The sequence below is a fragment of the Trifolium pratense genome, linkage group LG1, assembly GCF_020283565.1.
Source record: "Trifolium pratense cultivar HEN17-A07 linkage group LG1, ARS_RC_1.1, whole genome shotgun sequence".
In the NCBI taxonomy this organism is placed as follows: Eukaryota; Viridiplantae; Streptophyta; class Magnoliopsida; order Fabales; family Fabaceae; genus Trifolium; species Trifolium pratense.
The window spans coordinates 36,372,856-36,393,946 of NC_060059.1; the positions used below are offsets into that span (position 1 = coordinate 36,372,856).

A 21,091-nucleotide genomic window follows, 5' to 3' on the forward strand; every position below is an offset into this window, starting at 1 on the left:
CGGGGAGAGCTAGTTAAATTTATGAATTGGAAATATTTTCATTCAGAGCCAAATCCCTCCACCGGCTCCACAAAGTTGAGCATCTATTATTAATCATGGTATCACCATTAACATTGTAACAATCTAGCTAATATTTGATGGTATAATTTTTTTACATATATACATTCAATCAAAATCATGTCATAGAAATATTATTTATGAAACTAACATATAGAGATACACACTGGTGTGATGTGTATTGATTAGATGCGTTAGAAAAATTACATATTGTCGGTGCATATAAGATGTCGTCATTATTTTAATTGTACATCTTTAAAGAAAAATAACACATCACATTGTCGGTGCATACAAGATGTCGTCATTATTTCAATTGTGCATCTTTGAACAGAAATAACACATCACATTGTCGGTAGATACAAGATGTCGTCATTATTTCAACTGTACATCTTTGAAGAGAAATAACACATCACATTGTTGGTGCATACAAGATGTCGTCATTATTTCAATTGTACATCTTTGAAGAGAAATAACTGTTAAGAAGTCTCATATCGGTTGCAAGATGATCTGAACACATGTGTTTATAAAGTAAAGGTAATTTTCATCGTACAAGTCGACTTTATAAGGTTGAATTAGACTCAACTCTCAATTATAAGATAATCTCAGAACTTGTCTTAAGAAGTTCCACATATAATCTGAAAATGTATTTATAAAGTAGAAATAAGCACTTCTATAAGGCTGAGTTTAGGTCCAATGTTAACAATAACACATCACATTGTACAAAACTTTTTAAAAGAAAAACTCATTGGCTACGTGCTACGTGCTACGTGCTATATACACAAGGATAAGTAAAGGGCATCAAAGTAACTACAAACTCAAATTCCCTCTTGAAGCCTTTCATTCAGTTAAAAATTCAATTATTCAAAAATCAAAAAATCAATTCAATTGAAAATTTAATTAAAAACCACTTATTTCATCTTTTTTCGGCAGAAAACTTTTTTTCCTTCCAATTATTATTATTAATGATAATTATTATAAAAATGACAATATTATTTAATACGAAGAACCATATCACAAAATTCACAACCGATCGACAATATGACATTTTAATTTAGTTTTAATATTTAAAAAACGAAAAATATATCTTCGACGAAAAAAATAGGTAATGATCAATGTTAAACGTTTCGTGGATTGCACTTCGTAATAAAATATATTTTTCTTAAATAGAAAATCTTCAATAAGAAAATAGAAATTTAAAAAAAAAAATCGAGTCAGCTTTGTAATCTTAATATAGGTGTATGATGTCCTCTTCAAGCGGTAGTAAATAAACAAACCCTTCTTCTCCTTTACTCTCTCTCGAGCCTCCACTTAAAACCACAACTTCAATTTACACACCCTATACTTTCTCACTTACTCTTTCTCTTCCCTTTGTTGCTTCATAAATTTTACCTTCAACTTTCCAACACAAAATAATAATAATAATAAAGAACATATAGTTTCTACAAATTTTATTCCATACGGTACGTAGGAAATAGGAATGGAAGGAACAACCAACGTTTTCCAAACCACATTTTGCCCACAACTCCCTTCCTCATCATCCGACAACGGCGTCAAGACCAATAATGTGATTGCCGAACAATTCATCGTTGAGGACCTTCTTAACCTCAACGATGACGCTGATGATGCTACCATCATTTCTGACACCAACCTTGATTCTGCCACCGGCAACTCAACCGATTCATCCTCCACCGTTACGGTTGTCAATAGCGTCAGCTCGTCATCATTGTCCGGGTGCGACCCCAATCTCGTTCCTGATATTGGCTGCCATTTCTCCGGAGACCTGTGTGTTCCGGTATATTATATATTATATATCTATATATCAATTATTAACAATTAACAATTCATTAACAAACATGTACACTTCACAATTTTGGAACACATATTTAACGTGACATTTTTTTAATTAGTTCCATGTGATTAAATTTCTAACCCGTTTTTATGTATAACATGAATACATCAAATTCCATTTGAAGTTTTTTGAACCATTTTTTGCCAATAATTTCAGGGGAAAAACAAGTAGCTAGGCATAAATACAACAGAATGGGGGCACATTTCACGGTTCGAAAACTAAATTTTATTGCAAAGTTTGTTTCAATTGTTACCAAAATATTGAGTATCAATAAAACCAAGATATGTGGCTCAAGTGGTTAATGAGCTATCTTAGGAAGAATGTGTTCAGGAACCAAGTTCGATTTCTGGTGGAAACAATTTTTTGTCAGGTTTTACTTACCCTGTGACCGAACACTTAATTGCTGGCGCCGTTCCCATAGAGGGTTAATAATAATAAAAAAAATTGAGTATCATAAATTTGTGCGCATGAAAGCATTAGCTCAACACAAAATGTGTATATGCTTGATTGTTTATAGATAATGCAATGTTATTACTTCGTAATAATAATCAATGTTTTGAGAGAATATATAGAGGACTGATTATTGTTCGTGTTGAAATTTGAAATAGGATGATGATTTAGCGGAATTGGAATGGCTTTCGAATATTGTGGAGGAATCGTTTTCAAACGAGGATCTTCAAAAGATGCAACTGATATCAGGCATGAAAGTGCAAAACAAGGACGAAGGGTCCCGTGAGTTTTCCCAGCTCAACCGAAACAATCCAATATTTAATAAAGAAGTTTCGGTTCCAGCTAAGGCTCGTAGCAAGAGGACTCGTGGACCCCCATGTGACTGGAGTTCGCGTCTTCTTGTACTGTCTCAAACGACCCCGTCTTCTTCTGAGCCAGAGGAACAACTCCTTATTCCCACTCCGACTTTACCCTCCGTCACTATTCCAAAGAAGCAGCCAAAGACAGCTCCAAGAAGAAAGGACAATAATGACGGAGGGTCAGGCGGAGATGGCCGTAGATGCTTGCATTGCATGACGGACAAGACACCGCAATGGAGAACCGGGCCTAAGGGCCCAAAGACATTATGCAATGCATGTGGTGTAAGATATAAGTCAGGCCGGTTAGTGCCTGAATACCGGCCTGCAGCAAGCCCAACATTCGTGTTGACAAAACACTCCAACTCGCACCGTAAAGTGTTAGAGCTACGGAGGCAGAAGGAAATGTTGCAGGCTCATCAACATCAACAGAACCAGTTCTTACAACATCAGAATATGATGTTTGATATGTCAAATGGTGAAGATTACTTGATTCATCAACATGTGGGACCTGATTTTAGACAAATGATGCAGTAGGTGCTAGTTTAGAACAACTATGGTGGAGCCTCGGGATTAATTGATTTGTAGCAGAGTTATACGACTTGTTATATTTTTTTTTTCCATCATAAAATTTTGTTAGTGATTACACATTTTTTCTAACTCGGAATTTTTGTAGACCGATTTATATTTGACCATGTTTTGGTACACTCAAAAAACAATTACTCAAATTTTTTACATTTCAACAGTTTGTAGGCAAAATAAAAGAGTAGTGTTCTCATAGTCGTCATATCATTAGATTTGTAGTGTGTAATTTGAATATGTTCTGTATGCAACGAAAATGATCCCTTAAACTTTGTGGGATTTAAATAGGCGGTAAATTTTTCTTTCTAAGAGTTTTAACTTGATTCATGCTCAAACTCAAGTTGGAACCTAGAACTTTGTTACACATTAGCTTGCAAAATGATTTTGTTAATTTAAAATTAGAAAAATGTCTTGTAGTAGATGCAATGATAACAAACAATGGTAGTTAATATTATTCTATAATTTATGGATGCATTAGAAAGAAAGAAAAAAAATTAAATGTATTCAAACATCTCAAAATATGATAAAGCTTGATTTTTATTTAACTATTAAAATATGCTTAATAAGTTGTAATTCTTCAAATAAAATTTCATCATTAATATTATCAAAACTATCATGCTTGGAACCTAAATTTATGTTATTATTTTTGTCAAAAAATAAATAAATTTATGTTATTATCAGAGAAACGTTATCAGATACTCGATATTTTAAATTTTTAAATTGATTGTACAACACCTAAACACAAAAAAAAGTAAGATATTAAAAAGACCAAGAGAACATGATTTGGCATACATGAGGATATATATTAAATAAAGGTTCAATGTTTCTCTATCGTTTTTTATTTTCAAATTTTCGACATAACCTGAGAATTAGCCCTTTATGCCGCAGCTTTTTGTTTTGTTTTTGGATTTTGGTTGTTGTTGTTCTCTGTGTTTGTGTTGCTGTTTGAGCTTTGGTGCTCCGTTGTGGTTGCTTGTGCGCTGCAGTCAGATAGTGGTTCTCTTTTGAGCGATTTTGGATTTGATATTTGGTTGAGTTTGGCTTGTACGTGGTGCTCAGCAGTCTCCACCGTGCCGGTTGCTTGGTTGTGCTTTCTGTGTTGGTGTATGGTGCAGTGAATTTTGTTTAGCTTAGGGATTGCCGTCTTGGTTGTGGCGGTTGTCAGGTGGATTAGAGTCAGAGCAGGGTTGATTGATATTGTGGTAATGGAGCTTAAGTTGGATGGATAGGGTTGATGGCATTTGGTGTAAGTCCCGGCATGGCTGTCATTGGATTTAGGTGGTGTTTTAGTTTTTTTCTTGTCTTGTAATGTGATTGTATGTTTTTGTTTCACGCATTGTGCTCGTCTTGCGCTCAGTTGCGTTATTAATAAAATTTTGCCGTTCAAAAAATAATAATTACACTGTCAATCAATACCAACTATGTTTTCTGCAACATCATTCCACTAAACCCCACTTTCTTAATATGATGTGGAAGAATGATTCATTCTTATTTGTTGCTAGTGTAAAATTAATTTACACTGACGGTGCGTAGTCTTTAAACTCAAAATAAAATATGAAAATTAACAAATCATACGCAATTGAGGCACCCTCTTCCTAATGCATCATGTGTGACACTTGAAGTCATACATATCAATCACAAAAAATATCGTCAATCAACTACTACATGCATAACACGATCAATATATTTTTAAAAGAATTCATTCTTCTTATGATGTAGAGTTATTCGTTAGATGTGTTATTGGTGTGACCTATTTAAAACTTTTTAAGAATCGTTGAGTTGGAGGGATTGAATACTTATTAGGCACTACTATTAAAAAATTATAAATGAGTGATGTGTACACATGGAGAGCTCCATTGTGGATGCTCTAAGTAGGTAGGACCGTCTGTACATGGATTGTCCAAATACCCGTCCAGCCCAATACATATATAAAACCGGTCAACTACAATGGGTACTGGGTTAACCCGGATCCAAGTAACCCGTAAACCCGGCTTAAATAGAAGAAAAAGAGAGGTAAAAAAAAAAAACCGAACCAATTCCTTCTTCGCCTGAAAAACCACCGAAGCTCTCTTTCACTCTCCACTGCGCCGTCACCGGAAAACTCTTTCTCGCTAAAAAGGTATCTCGCAAAACCTATTATCACTGCATAAACTCGATTTTCCAATGAATGTTACTATTTTTTTTTTCAATTTTGGTTTAACCATTATTGCATTGAATTTGTTATTATAGAATGAGTGTTCCAAATGCAACGGAGGATTTGTCGTCTGAAGTGGAGGTTGATGCGTTTCGACGCCTTTTTCCGGTTCGATATTTTGAGAGGCATCTTTCTGAATCTATTCGTCCTGATGGTAGACCATTAAAGGAAGCTAGAGATACTAGTATATTTCTTGGTTAGTTGATTTTAAACTTATTTCTATTTGTAATGTGTAAAAGTTTTGTTATTTAGGGCGTGTTTGGATAAACAACCTAGTTAAGCGCTTATTGAGGTTAACTTGGTATATATTCAATGAATGGGAGACAAACTGGCAACAAGTACAACCCTTTTTGCATGGCAACATCAATCATCTTTAAAACTATATCCATAGATAGACCTAGGAGATACAACATTGCTATGCATGAACGCTTCTTGAATAATGCGGTTAAATTATGTTCATATAAGTTGTAACTTGTTTTCATAGGTTCTATATTGATTGACCCAGGCCTTGTTTGGATTAATAGTTTAGTTAACAGCTTATAGCATAAACATTTATCATATAAAATTAGTTATGTATAAGCTATTTATATTTACATAATAAAAGATAAAAAGAAAGTTAAATTGTTTTCATATAAACTATAAGCTATTTTGGAAAGGTTTTTTATATAAGCTGAAAATAGCTTATGCACCTGTCATATGTTGTTTCCCTAAGCTCTCCCAAACGTCCATAGCAGTGCTTATACAAGTAGATAAACTCAAATAAGCCAATCCAAACCGGCTTTTATGTGAGCTTATGTGCTGGCAAAGGAACTTGTAAGACTATTCCAGAGAGCTTATGTAAACACCTTATGACATGTCCTTCTAGCATATTTCCATAAGGCATAAGCTCTCTAGGATAGTTTATGAAAATAGTTTATCTCACCCCTATCTTTTGTTATAGAAATAATTTCTACACAACTACTTATATAATAAGTGGTTATGCTATAAGGGCTTAACTAAGCTGTTTATCCAAATTCCGAACAAGTATCCTTGAGAGTTTATGGGTGGAAATAAGGTGAAAATAGAGGATATACATTTCATAAGTTCTCACAGATAGGCACACAATTGCTTATGTCAGTAGACATGTTCAAATAAGTTGTTCCTAAGTCAATTCAAATGTGCTTGTACTATGTTATTCACAATTTGAGTGTACTGATGTGGTTGTTTCTCTTTTTGATTAGGTTCTGTTGCATCTGCTAATGGATCAGCCCTTGTGAAGATTGGATCCACGGTTAGCTATTTGCCTTTTTCTTGTGTCTGTATTGTGCTTGCATTTGGGTAAGAGAGTTTGTTATTGAATTAGAATGAATTTAACCGACTTAATTGTGACTTCTTTTCTCAGACTATGTTGACTGCTATTAAAATGGAAGTCATGACTCCTTCTTTGGAGACACCGGATGAGGGTTGCTTAGGTTTGTGGCCATAGCCGGCTTTGCCACTTGTGGGTTGATTATTTTGTTGTGGTGACATATAGGATGAAATTTTGATGTGTTGATATCTATTATTTCAGCTATTGATTTCCACATGCCTGCGATTTGTTCTCCGATTGTTAGGCCTGGCAGGCCTGCTGAAGCAGAGCCGGTTGTGTCAAAGCAGTTGTCCGACACCATTTCAAGGCAAGTTTTAATCTTTCATGTTGCTCTGTTAGGTTCAATTATTTTGGATTGTGCGAGAAGTTAATTATACCAGCTTCGCTCTATGATCCTTGTTTTTACCACAATAAAATGGGAGAAGAAGGAAAAGAGGAAGATAAAGGGGAGTTTTTTAGGTTTAGGTTTTTAAATGTTAAGGCCAAGTTTGTGAATATGTGTAATTTGTCTCTTTGAACTCTACCAAAGGGACTCCACTAACCTTAAAGTGTTTTAACCCAGGCTGTTGTTTAGCTTGGTTTGGGGATCAAACAATTTGTTCCCCCACCCACCCCACTCCTTCCCTCCTGGTTTTAAAATTTATATGGTGATTTCCTGCCTACAGCTTTCAGGAAATTCGAATTTAAACTATCTTATTTCTTTCAATATATATATATATATATATAAAACTATCTTATTTCTTTGACCTTTATCTTGTATATTTTTTTTTCAGTTCTGGAATGATTGATTTGAAAGAATTGTCGTTGGTTAGTGGAAAAGCTGCATGGATGGCATACTTGGTAGGGTTTTATATATATATATATATATATATATTGCATTTATCAAATTTTAGTTAACAACCATAGAAACAATGTATTGTATGGTGCGAGGTACTTTATCTTTATTTGCTTTGATTGTGTAGTTACCAATCCATTGAATGAACTAATGCAGGATATCTATTGTTTGGATGCTGATGGGGCTCTTTTTGACACTGCTTTACTTTCTGCAGTTGCTGCCTTATCTCATGGTAAGTAGTGTGTCGTCTTATGTGGCATTCAAGTCATATTGTGAATCATTCAGAAGATAGAACTTGCCCACTTTTAGAGAAAAACGGACACATACATTCCAATTGGAAGATATCAATAGTAATATGAGTTGAGCTAATGACCACCTCCTAGCGTTGCTTTCCTGAGTTGAGCTAATTGATTTTTGAATGGGAAACACTTAGCATGGAATTTGAATTGTTTTTATTTTATTAAAAAGTGTAACAACTTTGTAGTTTTTTGAACTTTGTATAGCACATTAATGATTGAGAATTGCGTGTGATGAATTTTATCCTCCTTCTTTAGTCACAGGGTATAAGAAATTATCAATCCCACCTAAATTGTTATAACAGGCCCATGTTTAGAATGTGTTCTTTTGATTTTATAAAAAATTAGGCCGACTTAACCATTTGATATTTGAGAAATTTGTTATGAGGTTTTCTTTTTAAAATGTTGTTTCATAGTATGCTGAATCTTTATTAAGGTATCAATAAGTGATAGGAACCGTAAGCAAATAAAAGTAAGAACCTAGAGAGAGAAAGGGGGTGCGGGAGATAGACAGTTTCTGTGAAGTTTGTTTGGTATAAGGTCAGTTATTGTTAGGCAGTTCGTTCTATCATATGCTGATATAATTGCTTGAATGATTCAGCCTCAGATGAATCACTTATAGTTCTACAAAGAGTTTTCTTCAAAATATACAAATATTTAATAGCTTTAGAAAGTGATACAAACTGCAAGAAAATAAAGAACTCTGAGAAAAAAGGACAGCGAGAATTCTTGTAAAGTGTATTTGATATTACAGTATGTTGGCTTGAATGGATTCAGCCACACAATACATTTATAGTGATACAAAGAGCTTTTTGGCGTCACAGTTGTAATAAACTGCACTAGCTGTCATTGTGACCAATGCCGACTCAGCACAATCACTCATGAGTTCAAGTAAACGAGTTACACAGGAGTAGAGACCACATGAGGGAATATAGTATTGTAGTATATCACTGCATGTACTCTCTGAAACTTATGGCCGATAGAGTAAGCCAAAGTGTGAAGATTGCAGAAACATGCGGCAGATAGGGATTGATGAGAGGGTCAACGCTGATTCTAAGCTAGAATATGACATAAGTGAGGCTTTTGTTTCGCACCTTTTCTCGAATTAAGAATGAATTCAGCTCCATGTGCTTTGTATGAGGATGAAGAACAAGGTTTACGACTTTATGATAAAGATATTTCTTAGAACATCACACAACAACACTGGAGTGGAAATCCACTAAGCCTCTGAATCCACATCATATCAGCAAATCTATTAGCCATGCTGTGATATTTGGCCTCAGTATTGTATCTAGCAACCAAGAGACAGATTTGGGCTTAAAGTATACACTAGCCAAAGGTGGAGTGTTTGTCATCTGGATCACCTACCTAGTCCACGCTGCAGAAGGCAAACATGGAGAGTGATTTATGATGTTTGGTTGGAGAAGCAAGTCATGTGTGATAAGGGTCCTTTAGATAATGAAGAATTTGCTCAACGACCCAGCGGTGATCCTCAGTAGATTGAGAGAGAAACTTCAAACTTTATTCTTACTAATTTGTCTCCTGCCTGGTGAGAGTCGCATACTGCAAATATCCAATAACTGACATGTTGTGCAAGTGGGCTCAGACATAATCAGCTCCATGCTCGATGAGTTTGAACCTGTCAACCATCTCAGCTATGTTGGCTTTTACCAGAAGAACACAACTCTATTTCGTGTGTTAAAGAATGATGGAGAATGAACACGTGCTTGGCCTCGACACCGAAACAGTAATCTTGAACCATTTCTAGGAAAAGAGTGAATTTAACTTGGCAATGAGATCATCAGTTATAGAGGATGAGCTACCAATGACTATCATATCATTGACAGATGAATGCATAAATTCTTTGGTTTCCCTTTGAGTAACAAACTATGACGGTTCACATTTTGACAGAAACAACATCATAGAAGGATAGACACAAGCCTTTCAAACCAGACCCATGTTTGCTGTTTGGGAGCCATAAAGAGCTTTATTAAGCACGCAAACCAGAAATTTGTTTGTAGCATCAATGCCAGGTGGCTGCAACCACGTACAGGTCATGGAACCTGCTAAATAGGCCATTCAGCTGCTGAATAGGCCATTTGTTGGTGAGAGCCAGAGTGATAAAGAAGAATACGAGAAAAAGTCACTGGAGTTGGAGGGAATGGTGGTTAGGGTTTGAAAGATGAATTTCTGGCAGGACTGCCACCAAGGCACAGTGTCTTTTCAGGTGTTTGAAGTGGTTTGGCCATACACTAGTGTTAGACCCACAAGAAGGTCCTTGATACCATATAACTGTGTGAGTGAGTGAAACTGAGAGAATAAAAGACTCTAAAAAGCAGAGGCAAATTGGGAGAGAAAATTTCTGTAAAGAATATTTGATATTCAGATTTATTGGCTGGTACATATATATAGTGCCACAAAGAGCTCTTTAACTGTTACATATTAACTTGCACTAGTCGTCAATCGTCAGAACAGCAATGCTCATCCACTAACTAATTCAAGTGGGTCAATCGTCAGAACAGCAATGCTCATCCACTAACTAATTCAAGTGGATGAATTGCATAACAGAGTAATGATTGAGTATAGCAATATAGCATGTTTCAAACTGGCACTAGATAGTCTAATAATTTGGTTACATATTTCTTATTCTTCTTATTAGTTGTACCTTTGCAGTATACATGAAACTGTGCTGGATTAGAAATTAAATTTCTTGTTTATTTTAGTTTATTTTGGTACAAATTAAATTCCATGTTTATCACTTGTATGATTTTATGTCAAAGAGAATTTATGTATTGCAATTGTTGTCCTTAATGTGAATTGTTCTTTTAACATTGTTGTCATGCTGTGATATTTACCATACTGGTTTTAACTTATGTACATTTCCATGTTGCCAGTGAAAATTCCTGCTGTTGCCATGAATGATGACAGCAAAATAGTATTGATGTCTGATGAAGACGGAAAGAAGCAGGCAAATGAGCAAGTCAATAAGGAGAAGAGGAAGCTTACATTAAAAAGCATTCCATTATCGTTAACATGCATACTTCACAAGAGCTACATCTTGGCAGATCCTACCGCAGAAGAAGAATCAATAATTGAAACCCATGTGACAATTGTTTTGGATACACATGGTCAACTAGTATCTCTTTACAAGCCTGGTGGGCCAGTTCTTGCCTATACTTCTGCTATTCAGGTAAGTTTACGCATTGCAATGGAATTTAAGATGTGAATCATATCAAAGGCATATTGATATCATGCATGGTCTCTCATTTTGAGTTAGCTTGCTAGTGAGCAATTTTGTGATAAATTATGCAAATACTTTACAAAATATCTGCTAGTCTTTTAAATTTAAATGAATACAAAAGAACTAAGGTCCTTTGAAGCTTTCAAGAACCCGGACTGATACCACAGAGCAAGACCATACCCAGGCTTGCTTCTATATGTGAATGTCAGAATGTGGTTAAGTTTATAGATTCATGCGAGAAACTGCGTTTCTTCGTCTTAGGCCTCCGTCACTTTATTATGTTTAGTTTGTGGTATAATTTTCTAGTCCAATCTTTTCCTGACTGTTCATTTATTTTAGATTTTAAATACAGTTTTAAATTTGAACTCAATATATGACAAAGTAGGTTCACAGTCGAAAATTATAGTGTTGTCTGTAATATAACGAAGGAAAGTTTAGTATCGTGACTTTGAACTGTTTAATAGTTATCTACCGAAATGGTGGATGAAATTATATAAGTTGATACTATTTTATTTTGGCTGGATATATAAATTGATGTTAATTACAATTGTTGTGATTTCAGGACTGTGTTGCCTTGACCAGGCAAAGAGTAAAGGAACTAAAAAGCTTCTTAGACGAAGCAAATTCTGCTATGGAGGTTGAGTAGAATTATAAATTAATCTTAACAATTTTGAGTGGTTACTGAAATGTGTTTGTACATTCTAAATTAAGGTACTACCGTGGGGTTGTTTTATTTTGAAATATCATTTTCATGAAATTTTTAATCTATGATATATAATTTATTGTCAGTCTGGTCAGTAATTTTTGGGTTCCATTCCAGTTGTACAGGAGAGGAGTTAGAAAGTATATCTATAACTCTTTGGCTTAAATCCGCTTTTAGTCTTTGAGCATTACGATTTAGCGATTTAGCGATTTTGGTCCTCACTTTTAAAACAAAGGTGGCAAAATAATCACCTAAGATAGGGAGAACCCTATTTGTGTTGCAATTTGAAAGCAACTCAGGATCTTTCGTTTGATTAGACAGTCATAACGTTTTTAATCTTCATGGCCACAAACATTCTCTTGTTGATCATCATAACTCTCAATTATAAAGAACAATGATAAAAGCATAATGACTAATCAACCACGGATTATGTTGTCGTTTACACACACTTTTAAAATAATCAATATGAAAAGAAAATAATCGAAACAAGAGATGAGAGGAGGCTGAATGATGGATATAAAGAAAATACTTCAATTTATAAACTTTCCTTATTTTTACTAGACAAGTAATACTTTTTAATACTAAACAGAAAAAAACTAATATAATTTCATTTTCTTGATAAAAAAAAAAAATCTGTTTTCATAACTCGTCATATAATGAACGATATTATTTGATCTAATCTATATCTTCTATACCTATATATAAAGAGGATACAAAAAATTTTGATACGAACTTTTCATAATACCAATACCCCTGACTTTTTTTTAAGCATAATTTTTTTTATTAACAAACTCACAATAACATATAATATAAGACATGTAACCAAAAAAAAAACATAATATAAGGCATGTATTTTTTTTGTAACAACAAAAATCTTTTATTAACAAACTCATACATTTTTTTTTACATAAATTTGCATAATAGAAAATATTGATCACACTGACCGCTAATATTTCTAAAAATAGTATTAGTAAGAAGTTCAATTCGATTCATCTATTTTTAAAATCTAAGAACCAAACCAAATTAGTTCTATTTTCTTCGGTTTTTGATCCAAACAAAACTAAATCGGTTAATTTTTAATTTGGTTTGTTGGCTTAATCGATTTTTTCTAATTAGCTTACATATATAATTTTATATGCAGATATTAATCAGATTTTAAACTAGAAAATCTCACATATTTAATTCAAGAGGTAAATTTATAGCACTAAAAAAAACAATCGGAAGTTCAGGTGGCTTGCAAGAAGTAGGGGGGCGTGAAAAGAAAATCACTATCAAAACACCATTTCACTTCACTGCAACAAGTAGAAGATTTCTAGTTAGCAACGGAGCAAATAATAATAACTAGAAACTGAGAAAGAGGCAAATTCAGATCTTATAGAAGAAGTTACCAATCAAACAAACGAAAATGGGGAATGAAAGTAGCAACAGCATTTCAGTATTGAAATTGCTTAATCAAACGGTTTCAGAACCTCACTATCTCTTCCATTTCTTAACATTTTTCTCCTATTTAGTTATTCGAATCTCTGCAACACCAGTTTTAGCTCCTCATCTTACTCAAACTCTCCTTCGTCGCGTAACTCTCTCTCTCTCTCTCTCTCTCTCGTAGATCGCTTATTTTTGTTCGTTTTGTTATGTATGTGATTATTTATTTTATTTTCAGGAGATTCAAACGCTGTTAGCTTTTGCTGTTTTGGCTTTAATCAAGGTACGCAAGCGCTGTTCGAATCTGATTGAATTTGTTATGTGATCTGTAAGCATGTGTTTGGTTCGGCGGCCAGAAAAATTGATTTGAATTGAAATAATTGATTATGTAAAATTGATTTTGGATAAATGTGAGTTGAATGTAAAGTGATTTATGTTTGGATGTATTCCTGTAAGTTAGTTGAACAATAAATTCTAGAATTAAAAGCTTCAAAATCTAGCTAAATATGAGTTGAATGTAAAGTGAATTATGTTTGCAACTGCGATAGGGAGGGGCTGAAATCACTTGATGCCAGAGCCCGAACCAGATTAAACCGGTGGTGAAAGCCAAATAAAGTGACTTATGTGTTGATACATTCGTGTAAAAGTGAGTTGAAAGATAAATTTGAGTTTAAAAATCAATTCTAGAATTAAAAGTTTCAAATTCTAGCTTAAAGTTAGAATCAATTTTGAAGGCAAAATCAAGTTTAATTGTGGGCAGTCAAACATGTATATATTGATTTTACACCTTTAGAACCAAATATACACTAATTGACTGCAGACAGACTTAAACTTCGCATTAAATAAATTTATACTAGTTCAAACTAGGAATGGTAACTATTGTGTATGGATTATGTTTGATTTTAACTTTTAAAATTTAAAGCATATGTACTGTTAGAGTAAGCTAATTTTACTTACACTCACATCCAATGAAAATTCACTATTTTGGCACATCATGCTGATTTTAGTGTTACCTTGACAAAGAGCTGGGTGACATTTTCACTGTGCTCCCTGGTCGGGCTGATAGGTTTTTGGCGCAAAAAAATGGAGGGAGGGAGAGGTCTTGGTATGGTTGCCGTGGCTTGTTGCCAGCCTGACAGACTTTGGGAGACGAGCCCCTTCTTCCCCCAGATGTAGTCTACCTTTGTTGACAGGTTGCTTGATGAAAAGGTTTTCATATTAAATGGGAACGGCACAAATTTAAATGTTTTTTGCTTCCATTTAGCCAAAAAAAATATTCTGTCCACATTCATGAGTTAAAAAACTACCAGTTTTGTCCTATGTGGTGCATGTAATTGTCACTCTGATTTGGCTAGATTGTCAATATCTTGGATGTATAAGCCACCCTGATTTGGCTAGATTTTCAATTCTTGTGACTATGATTCCACAACTGTTCTTGCATACTGCCAGCATGCAACCTTGGACATTTACATGCGTGTATTTGATTTTCTTTATTTTCTTTGTTGCAGGGTGTGAGAGAGGACACATGGGAAGCCTTCATAGCTGATGCACTTTTCCTTGCCAAGGTACATTTATGCATTTGCGAAACTTTTTACAGCTTCCTTCTTAGATTCACAAATCACTTTTCGGTTCTCCCTTGCCCATTTTCTTTTTGTAAGATAGAGAGTTTGGAGTTAATTTTTTTTTTTAATTTTAACTTGAATCTCTGATATGCCACTATGAATGTGGTGACTGGTGACTTTCTGATTTCCGTTTGTAATTAGCAACTGGACAGTTTTGGTCGAGTAATGAATGTGTTTTACATGTGTTAAATTAAATCCCTTTTTTGCACTGGTTTAATTTAATTTAATCTCTTTCTAAGTCTACATGACACTTCTCAGCTTTTATATCTTATTTTAATATGTCCAGATTTGTCTTTTTGCTCTTACCTATACAATGGACCGCCGCATAGCTGTTTGGTATATTCTTGTATTTTTAGGTGGGTAGTTTCATCTTATTTTAATCTTTTTAAGCACTGAATATATATATGTAAAATGTAGAATTGCCATATTTTACACCATATTGTTTTTTTCTGCAATTATATAGAAGTACGCATCATCAACCAAGAAATAAATTCGTTTGTTATAGAAAAAATAACATCTGATATATTTTTCTCTATTCTGATGTCAAAAATGCCATTTTCAAAATTGTAAAATTGATTTTGTTTGCATCCTCTTTTGGTAATAAGTCCGTGATGTGCATTGGATATCTGCTGAAAGTTAATTACAGACAATGTGATTCAACCACTCAAGTAATTTATATGCATATTTATGGTTATGTTCTGTATTGCAGTTATACATGTGCTGACACAACAACCTCCATCTCAAGGACTAGGTATTGATAGTTGGATTTAGCTGATTTTCCTTTATGTTTTTTTGTTATATTATTTTTCAAGCTTGGTAGTTGAAGGCATCATGGAAACTATGTGAATCCGTTGTTTTATTATAATTCGATCATCTGATAAAATTCTGGTTCTATTTAATCAATTCTTCCAGGTACCTGTAACAAGCTAACACCATTGTTATTGGAAAGCCTGCTAACAGAGGGGAACACTTCAAGATTTTGGCTGGTAGGTACTGAATTGAATGGAATTTGTTAGGATAAGGATATTTGGTTTGGGCCTTAGTCCAATAAGAGTTAGTTATTATTATATTCCCTGGATTTTAGGAATTTTCTGTTATAAGAGAGAGGGAAGGGAAGTTGTTGAGAGTCATTCAGAATTATTCAGTTACAAATCTTAGGATTATAGGGATCATTCTCTATAATAGTTCCCCTTATTTCAATCAATAATACATTCTCTATAATAGTTCCCCTTATTTCAATCAATAATACATTTTCTATTTCTCTTGCAATCGGGTTCCTAACAGAATTCGTTTCTAAATCTCTTACTAAACAAGAACCTTTCACTGTAACATCAAGGGAACATAAGGATGATCAATAACTCTGTTTTACACTGAACAACAATTAATATGTTTTTTACTTTGCGGGTCAGCTACAAAGATCAAACAACATCTTAATACTCCACCAGGAATCATATCTGATGAATTTAACTCCAAATTTTTCTTAATATAGTTTGGCTATAATGATTCATTCTCTCCCCGTCTTAAATTATTGGATTATCTTCTATTTGGACTACGTCTCTGCACTAGTGCCTCTATGGTCCATCTCTACACATACCTAAACAACCCGAGACGAGACTATATACTCTACCATCTTTTTAACAATAGGAGCTATCCTTATTTTTTTCTCTGATGCCATCATTCATAATCCAATTGTACTATTCTCATCTATGTCAACATCAATCTTGTTTTCTTGTACTGCCCAACATTTAGTCTATGCTGTCAATAGCAATGTTTTTCGGCTCTTATGGTTTTGGGGTCAGCTCCTTATAAGCTTGAGTGGTACTTTACTATCATAAATTACTCCTAAAGCATTTCTTCATTTCATCTACCTGGATCTTATGATTGACATCTTCCTCTATGCAAGCATTTGTGTTCCTCTAGCTGAACTTTCGTTTCATATACGCTGTTTTACTTTCAGTTAAACAAAAGCCGCATGCTTTCATTTCATGGTTGACATGTTTAAGCCTGCACTGCATGAAAATTATAACACCGTCAATTTTGAAAGAGTAAAAATTAATATCATGGAGTGCATCCATAATGCCATGTCATTGTTTATATCTTAGATTTCTTTCTTTCTACATTGGTTTGATTTATTCTTCTTTCTTTCCATGTGTTGGCAGGTGGAATTCAGTGCTTCTTATTCATCTGCTTGCATTCGTTCAAGTCAACAGTTTCCTGAGCTCTCAATTACGTATGATTCTTCTTGACTTTATTTTGACTATTAACGCTCTCTTCAATAAAAGGAAAATTAGTGCAAGAGTTTCCGTTTATTGGGCAAACTCGGGTTCTTGTACTTCTTCACCTGATATGGGTAGCTTCTATGTCATCAAATAGGTATAAAAGAAGTTTTCCAAGTATTAGAGTCTGATTTGTTTGTGGCATAGAAGCTACCCATATCAGGTGAAGAAGTACAAGAACCCAAGTTTGCCCAATAAACGGAAACTCTTGCAAGGAAGATGTCATATGACTTCAATGTCATGTTACAAAACTTGGTAAAAGCCATATAAGAGAGAAAAATATAAATAAAAGTGATTACAGCAAGCTTTCATATAGGTTAACAAACTAGTAAAAAACTAACTACTAATCCCTAACTAATTTATATTTCCAGTAGGTTCTTCCTTCAAATACAATTCAATTTCATTATCCTTCCATTGTTTTTCTTGGGAAAAAACATAAACACATAGTATAGCAAAAATATTGAGTAGGTAAAGTGGTAAACTGCTCTACTGCATACATACTATATGCACCTAGTCTACTATGAGGTGAAAAATGTTTTACATCCAGCAGTTTTTAGAAAAACTATTGTGATCAACTACATTTGACGATGTCTGTGTTTATGCTGTGACAGATATTCAACCAAAATCTTATCATTTGGAATGGTTGATCTTGGACTCTTTCCCAATGCAGCTGAAAAATTTGGAGTATCTCTCAGTGGTACTTTCTGTTTCTGTATAGTTATTTCCTTTTTAAAAGTAATTTCTTTCTGTTGGGTTCCTGTAATTATTTTTATGGAAATATATTCAACTTATATGAGTCTTTTGATTGTCAGGAAGCATGGGTCAGCTTCCATCATTTATCTTATTTGACAATGCAACTGAAATTGCCCGCTTTCCAGAGTTGGGTTCCGAAACATCATTTTTCAACCCTACAATTACAAAGGTATCTTTCGTAAGTAGGACTTTCTTTTAAGGTGTTATTTTGAATATTGCTTGGATTGTTATTAATTATTTGCAGATTTAGCTCCTCTAAAGTGAGTAGAAAATAAAATAAGAAAAAGGCTTAATTAGTATTTTCGTCCCTTAAAGAAATTTTTGGTTTCACATTAGTCCCTTATTGAATAAAAGTTCCGCTTAGGTCCCTTAAAGATGTCACTGTTTGTCAAATTAGTCCTTTCCGTTAATTTATCAACCCCAAATGTATTAGGTGGACCAACATTATAGGTGGTCCACCATATACCTCAATAATTTTTTTAATCTTAACCATCAGATCTTTTTGAAAAGAAAGAAACCATTAGATTTTGCATGTCCACCGGAACTAACAGTGCACCATCACCAACTAGTTTTTATTTCTATTTCTTCATCTTCTTCCTCATTCCTTCATAACTCCTTCATCATGTTCTTCATAACTTCATCCTTTAAACCCAGAATTTCTAAAAAATTAATCCAAAATTGCAAAAATCTTAAATTCTTTTTTTTTCTCTTCACTTCAAGGAAAAAGGAAATCAAGTTCTAGATCTAAAACATAACCACTCCCACCAAGTTTATTAATTAGATTCATACAGATGTGATCTTTGTGGTTTTTAATTCCGTGGTTTTGATAGTTTTAAAAATCAAAGCTTCAGTCACCAAGCATGTTAGATTTATCCAGATTTGATGTTTGTGGTTTTTAATTTCATGGTTTTGTTGGCTTTAAAAATCAAAGTTTCATTCACCCTAAATTATCAAATCAAAAGGGTTGATGAATTGAGGGATTTTGAGTTCTGGGTATTGAAGATTTTGAAGAGATTCAAAAGAAGGGGGTGATGGTGAAGATGAAGCTCACCATGTGAATATGCAGGTTGGTGATTGTGAAAAACGTTTGCTTTTTGTTATTGGTTTTTGGCACTAGTTCTTCTCTTGTGATGAAGAAGAATAAGGAAGAAGATGAAAATAAAAGGAGAAAAAGTTAGGTGTGGTTGGCTGGCTCTTAGATACCATATACTTTACATGATTCGATGGTTAAGATTTTGACAAAATAATCAAATGGTTAAAATTTTAAATTTTATTGAGGTCTACGGTAGACCACAATGTATATTGGTTCATCTATTAATAGTTAACGTTTCTTTGGAAAAAATGGACGGAAGGGACCAAAACGACTGACGGATATGTCTTTAAGGGACCAATCCAAAACTTTTTTTCTTTAAGGGACTATTATGAAACCTAAAATGTCTTTAAGGGACCAATTAACTAATTATGCCTAAGAAAAATCATGGTTTGATATTTCAGCACACATGATTTGCTATGTATAGACATAATATTAATCGTTCATTAATGATTGATAATTTGATATTGCTTACCTTAGTCTTTGCTATATGGATGTGCATGGAGTGGAGTGGGGTGACTCAAATTTTAATCTTTTTTCGGTAGAATGTTCAAAGCACTGTAGGGGATTGGTGTTTGATTTCCAGTTCCTTATGTTATGACTATTCATTATGCAAACACACTTGATTGAGCATTACTTCATTAGTTGCATCTGTGATCTTTTGTTTAACCATATATTATTTGGATTATGAGCTGCAGGGACTTCTTTCTCGACATTTTGAGCTTGATCGGCACCTTCTTGAATATATTAATGGTAAATAGGTAATTGCATTGTCATTATGCTGATATGGTTCCTCCTTTGTAACCTTGTAATGTTGTAATCATTGAGATTTATTTGTTGGCTATAGATATAACGATATAATGGTCCAAATATTGGTAGGTGTCCACTAACGGCCATTCCTGGCTCGGCTCCGATAACGCAATTCCGGAAGGAGTCGGTAGTTGGGCACTGGATCCCTTCGGACCTGGAGAACGCGCCTGAAATTGTCTTTGTACTCTAATTTTTGCTATTTATACAAGTAATCACCTAAAATGGATTTTATTTTTATTGTGGTATAGAACTATATCTAGAAGTGTATTTTGAGAAAATTTATGTCGAGTGCCTTATCTACCTTCCAACCATTTTATGGGACAATAAATACTCCCTCCGATCCGATCCTCTAATTATAAGAGAACTTTTATTTTTTAGGTTCATTGGAAAATTAATGTATTTAGACTATATTATAATTTAGATATATTAATATTTCAATGAATCTAAAAAATAAAAGTTCTCTTATAATTAGAACTAGAGGAAGTATAACTTTATATGAAGAATTGTATATTTGTCACAAATAGTTATCAAAATATCTCTTGATCATTAAAAAAAAAAAGAGCAAGAAAACCAATGTTTTTCTGGTCAAAAAACAATGTTTGACTTATGGATGGGAATGAGAATACTACCAGTACTGCCAATGCCATGTTTGAGTTTGACCCACCTGTCAGCATGTTTTGGGTGAAATTCTGCTAGGTCATGCTAAAAGCCTAAAAGTACTTTAAAAGTTGAGAATAATTCCTCCTGTCATAGTATAAAAGTAAAAACATTTTTAAATTATTGAAAAATCTATGCATTTAGTCTATATTATTACGGTTAGATGTAGCAGTTATTCAATAAATTTTAAAAAATAAATTGTGGGTTATATATGAAGCCAGAGAGAATATTGTTTAAGGATTTTTAGTAAAAACAAATTATTTATAGAAAAAATTAAGTATTTCAATGCATTAAATGTGCAATTTTTTAATAAAAAGTTATACTATCTCTATCTTATAAAAAAAAATGTCCTGTGATGATGGCATTGCCAGAATCTCCATCAACTCCAATTTACTTGCCACATTTGTTCAATCATAAGATTACTTTCAAAGTAATTAGATGACAAAAAATTGTTATAGATCCAGCCAGCCAAATTGATGTGCAAAAAGATTGATGTACAACAAACATTTTTCTTGGTCTCCTAGTATTGAAGATCAATTTTGAGCCTGAG

At 33.7% G+C, this 21,091-nt stretch overlaps 3 protein-coding genes across 6 annotated transcripts; all 3 read left to right on the plus strand.

Annotated features, from left to right (window-relative positions):
* The first annotated feature begins 1,534 nt into the window (after positions 1-1,534).
* Positions 1,535-3,249, plus strand: LOC123893389 (GATA transcription factor 12-like). Its single transcript, XM_045943244.1, has 2 exons — positions 1,535-1,849; positions 2,515-3,249. Exons 1-2 carry the CDS (start codon positions 1,535-1,537, stop codon positions 3,247-3,249), a joined length of 1,050 nt encoding a protein of 349 aa, XP_045799200.1.
* Positions 3,250-5,162: 1,913 nt separating this feature from the next.
* On the plus strand, positions 5,163-12,077 carry LOC123902894 (exosome complex component RRP43). 2 transcript variants are annotated; one of them, XM_045952713.1, is made up of 9 exons: positions 5,163-5,413; positions 5,524-5,684; positions 6,709-6,758; positions 6,870-6,939; positions 7,038-7,143; positions 7,610-7,676; positions 7,828-7,903; positions 10,862-11,157; positions 11,771-12,077. In XM_045952713.1, exons 2-9 carry the CDS (start codon positions 5,525-5,527, stop codon positions 11,852-11,854), a joined length of 909 nt encoding a protein of 302 aa, XP_045808669.1. In that variant the 5' UTR covers positions 5,163-5,413; position 5,524; the 3' UTR covers positions 11,855-12,077. The 2 variants fall into 2 exon arrangements, with proteins under 2 accessions (XP_045808669.1, XP_045808670.1); XM_045952714.1 differs by having other exon boundaries at positions 5,335-5,410; positions 5,522-5,684.
* Positions 12,078-13,132: 1,055 nt separating this feature from the next.
* Positions 13,133-20,087, plus strand: LOC123902895 (thioredoxin-related transmembrane protein 2). 3 transcript variants are annotated; one of them, XM_045952718.1, is made up of 11 exons: positions 13,133-13,484; positions 13,572-13,616; positions 14,842-14,898; positions 15,242-15,311; positions 15,665-15,706; positions 15,868-15,941; positions 17,115-17,185; positions 17,843-17,928; positions 18,044-18,153; positions 19,773-19,835; positions 19,954-20,087. In XM_045952718.1, the coding sequence occupies exons 1-10, from the start codon at positions 13,317-13,319 to the stop codon at positions 19,833-19,835; spliced, it is 786 nt and encodes a 261-aa protein (XP_045808674.1). In that variant the 5' UTR covers positions 13,133-13,316; the 3' UTR covers positions 19,954-20,087. The 3 variants fall into 3 exon arrangements, with proteins under 3 accessions (XP_045808674.1, XP_045808673.1, XP_045808672.1); XM_045952717.1 differs by lacking the exon at positions 19,954-20,087 and adding an exon at positions 19,922-19,948; XM_045952716.1 differs by lacking the exon at positions 19,954-20,087 and having other exon boundaries at positions 13,135-13,484; positions 19,773-19,948.
* The last annotated feature ends 1,004 nt before the right edge of the window (positions 20,088-21,091 follow it).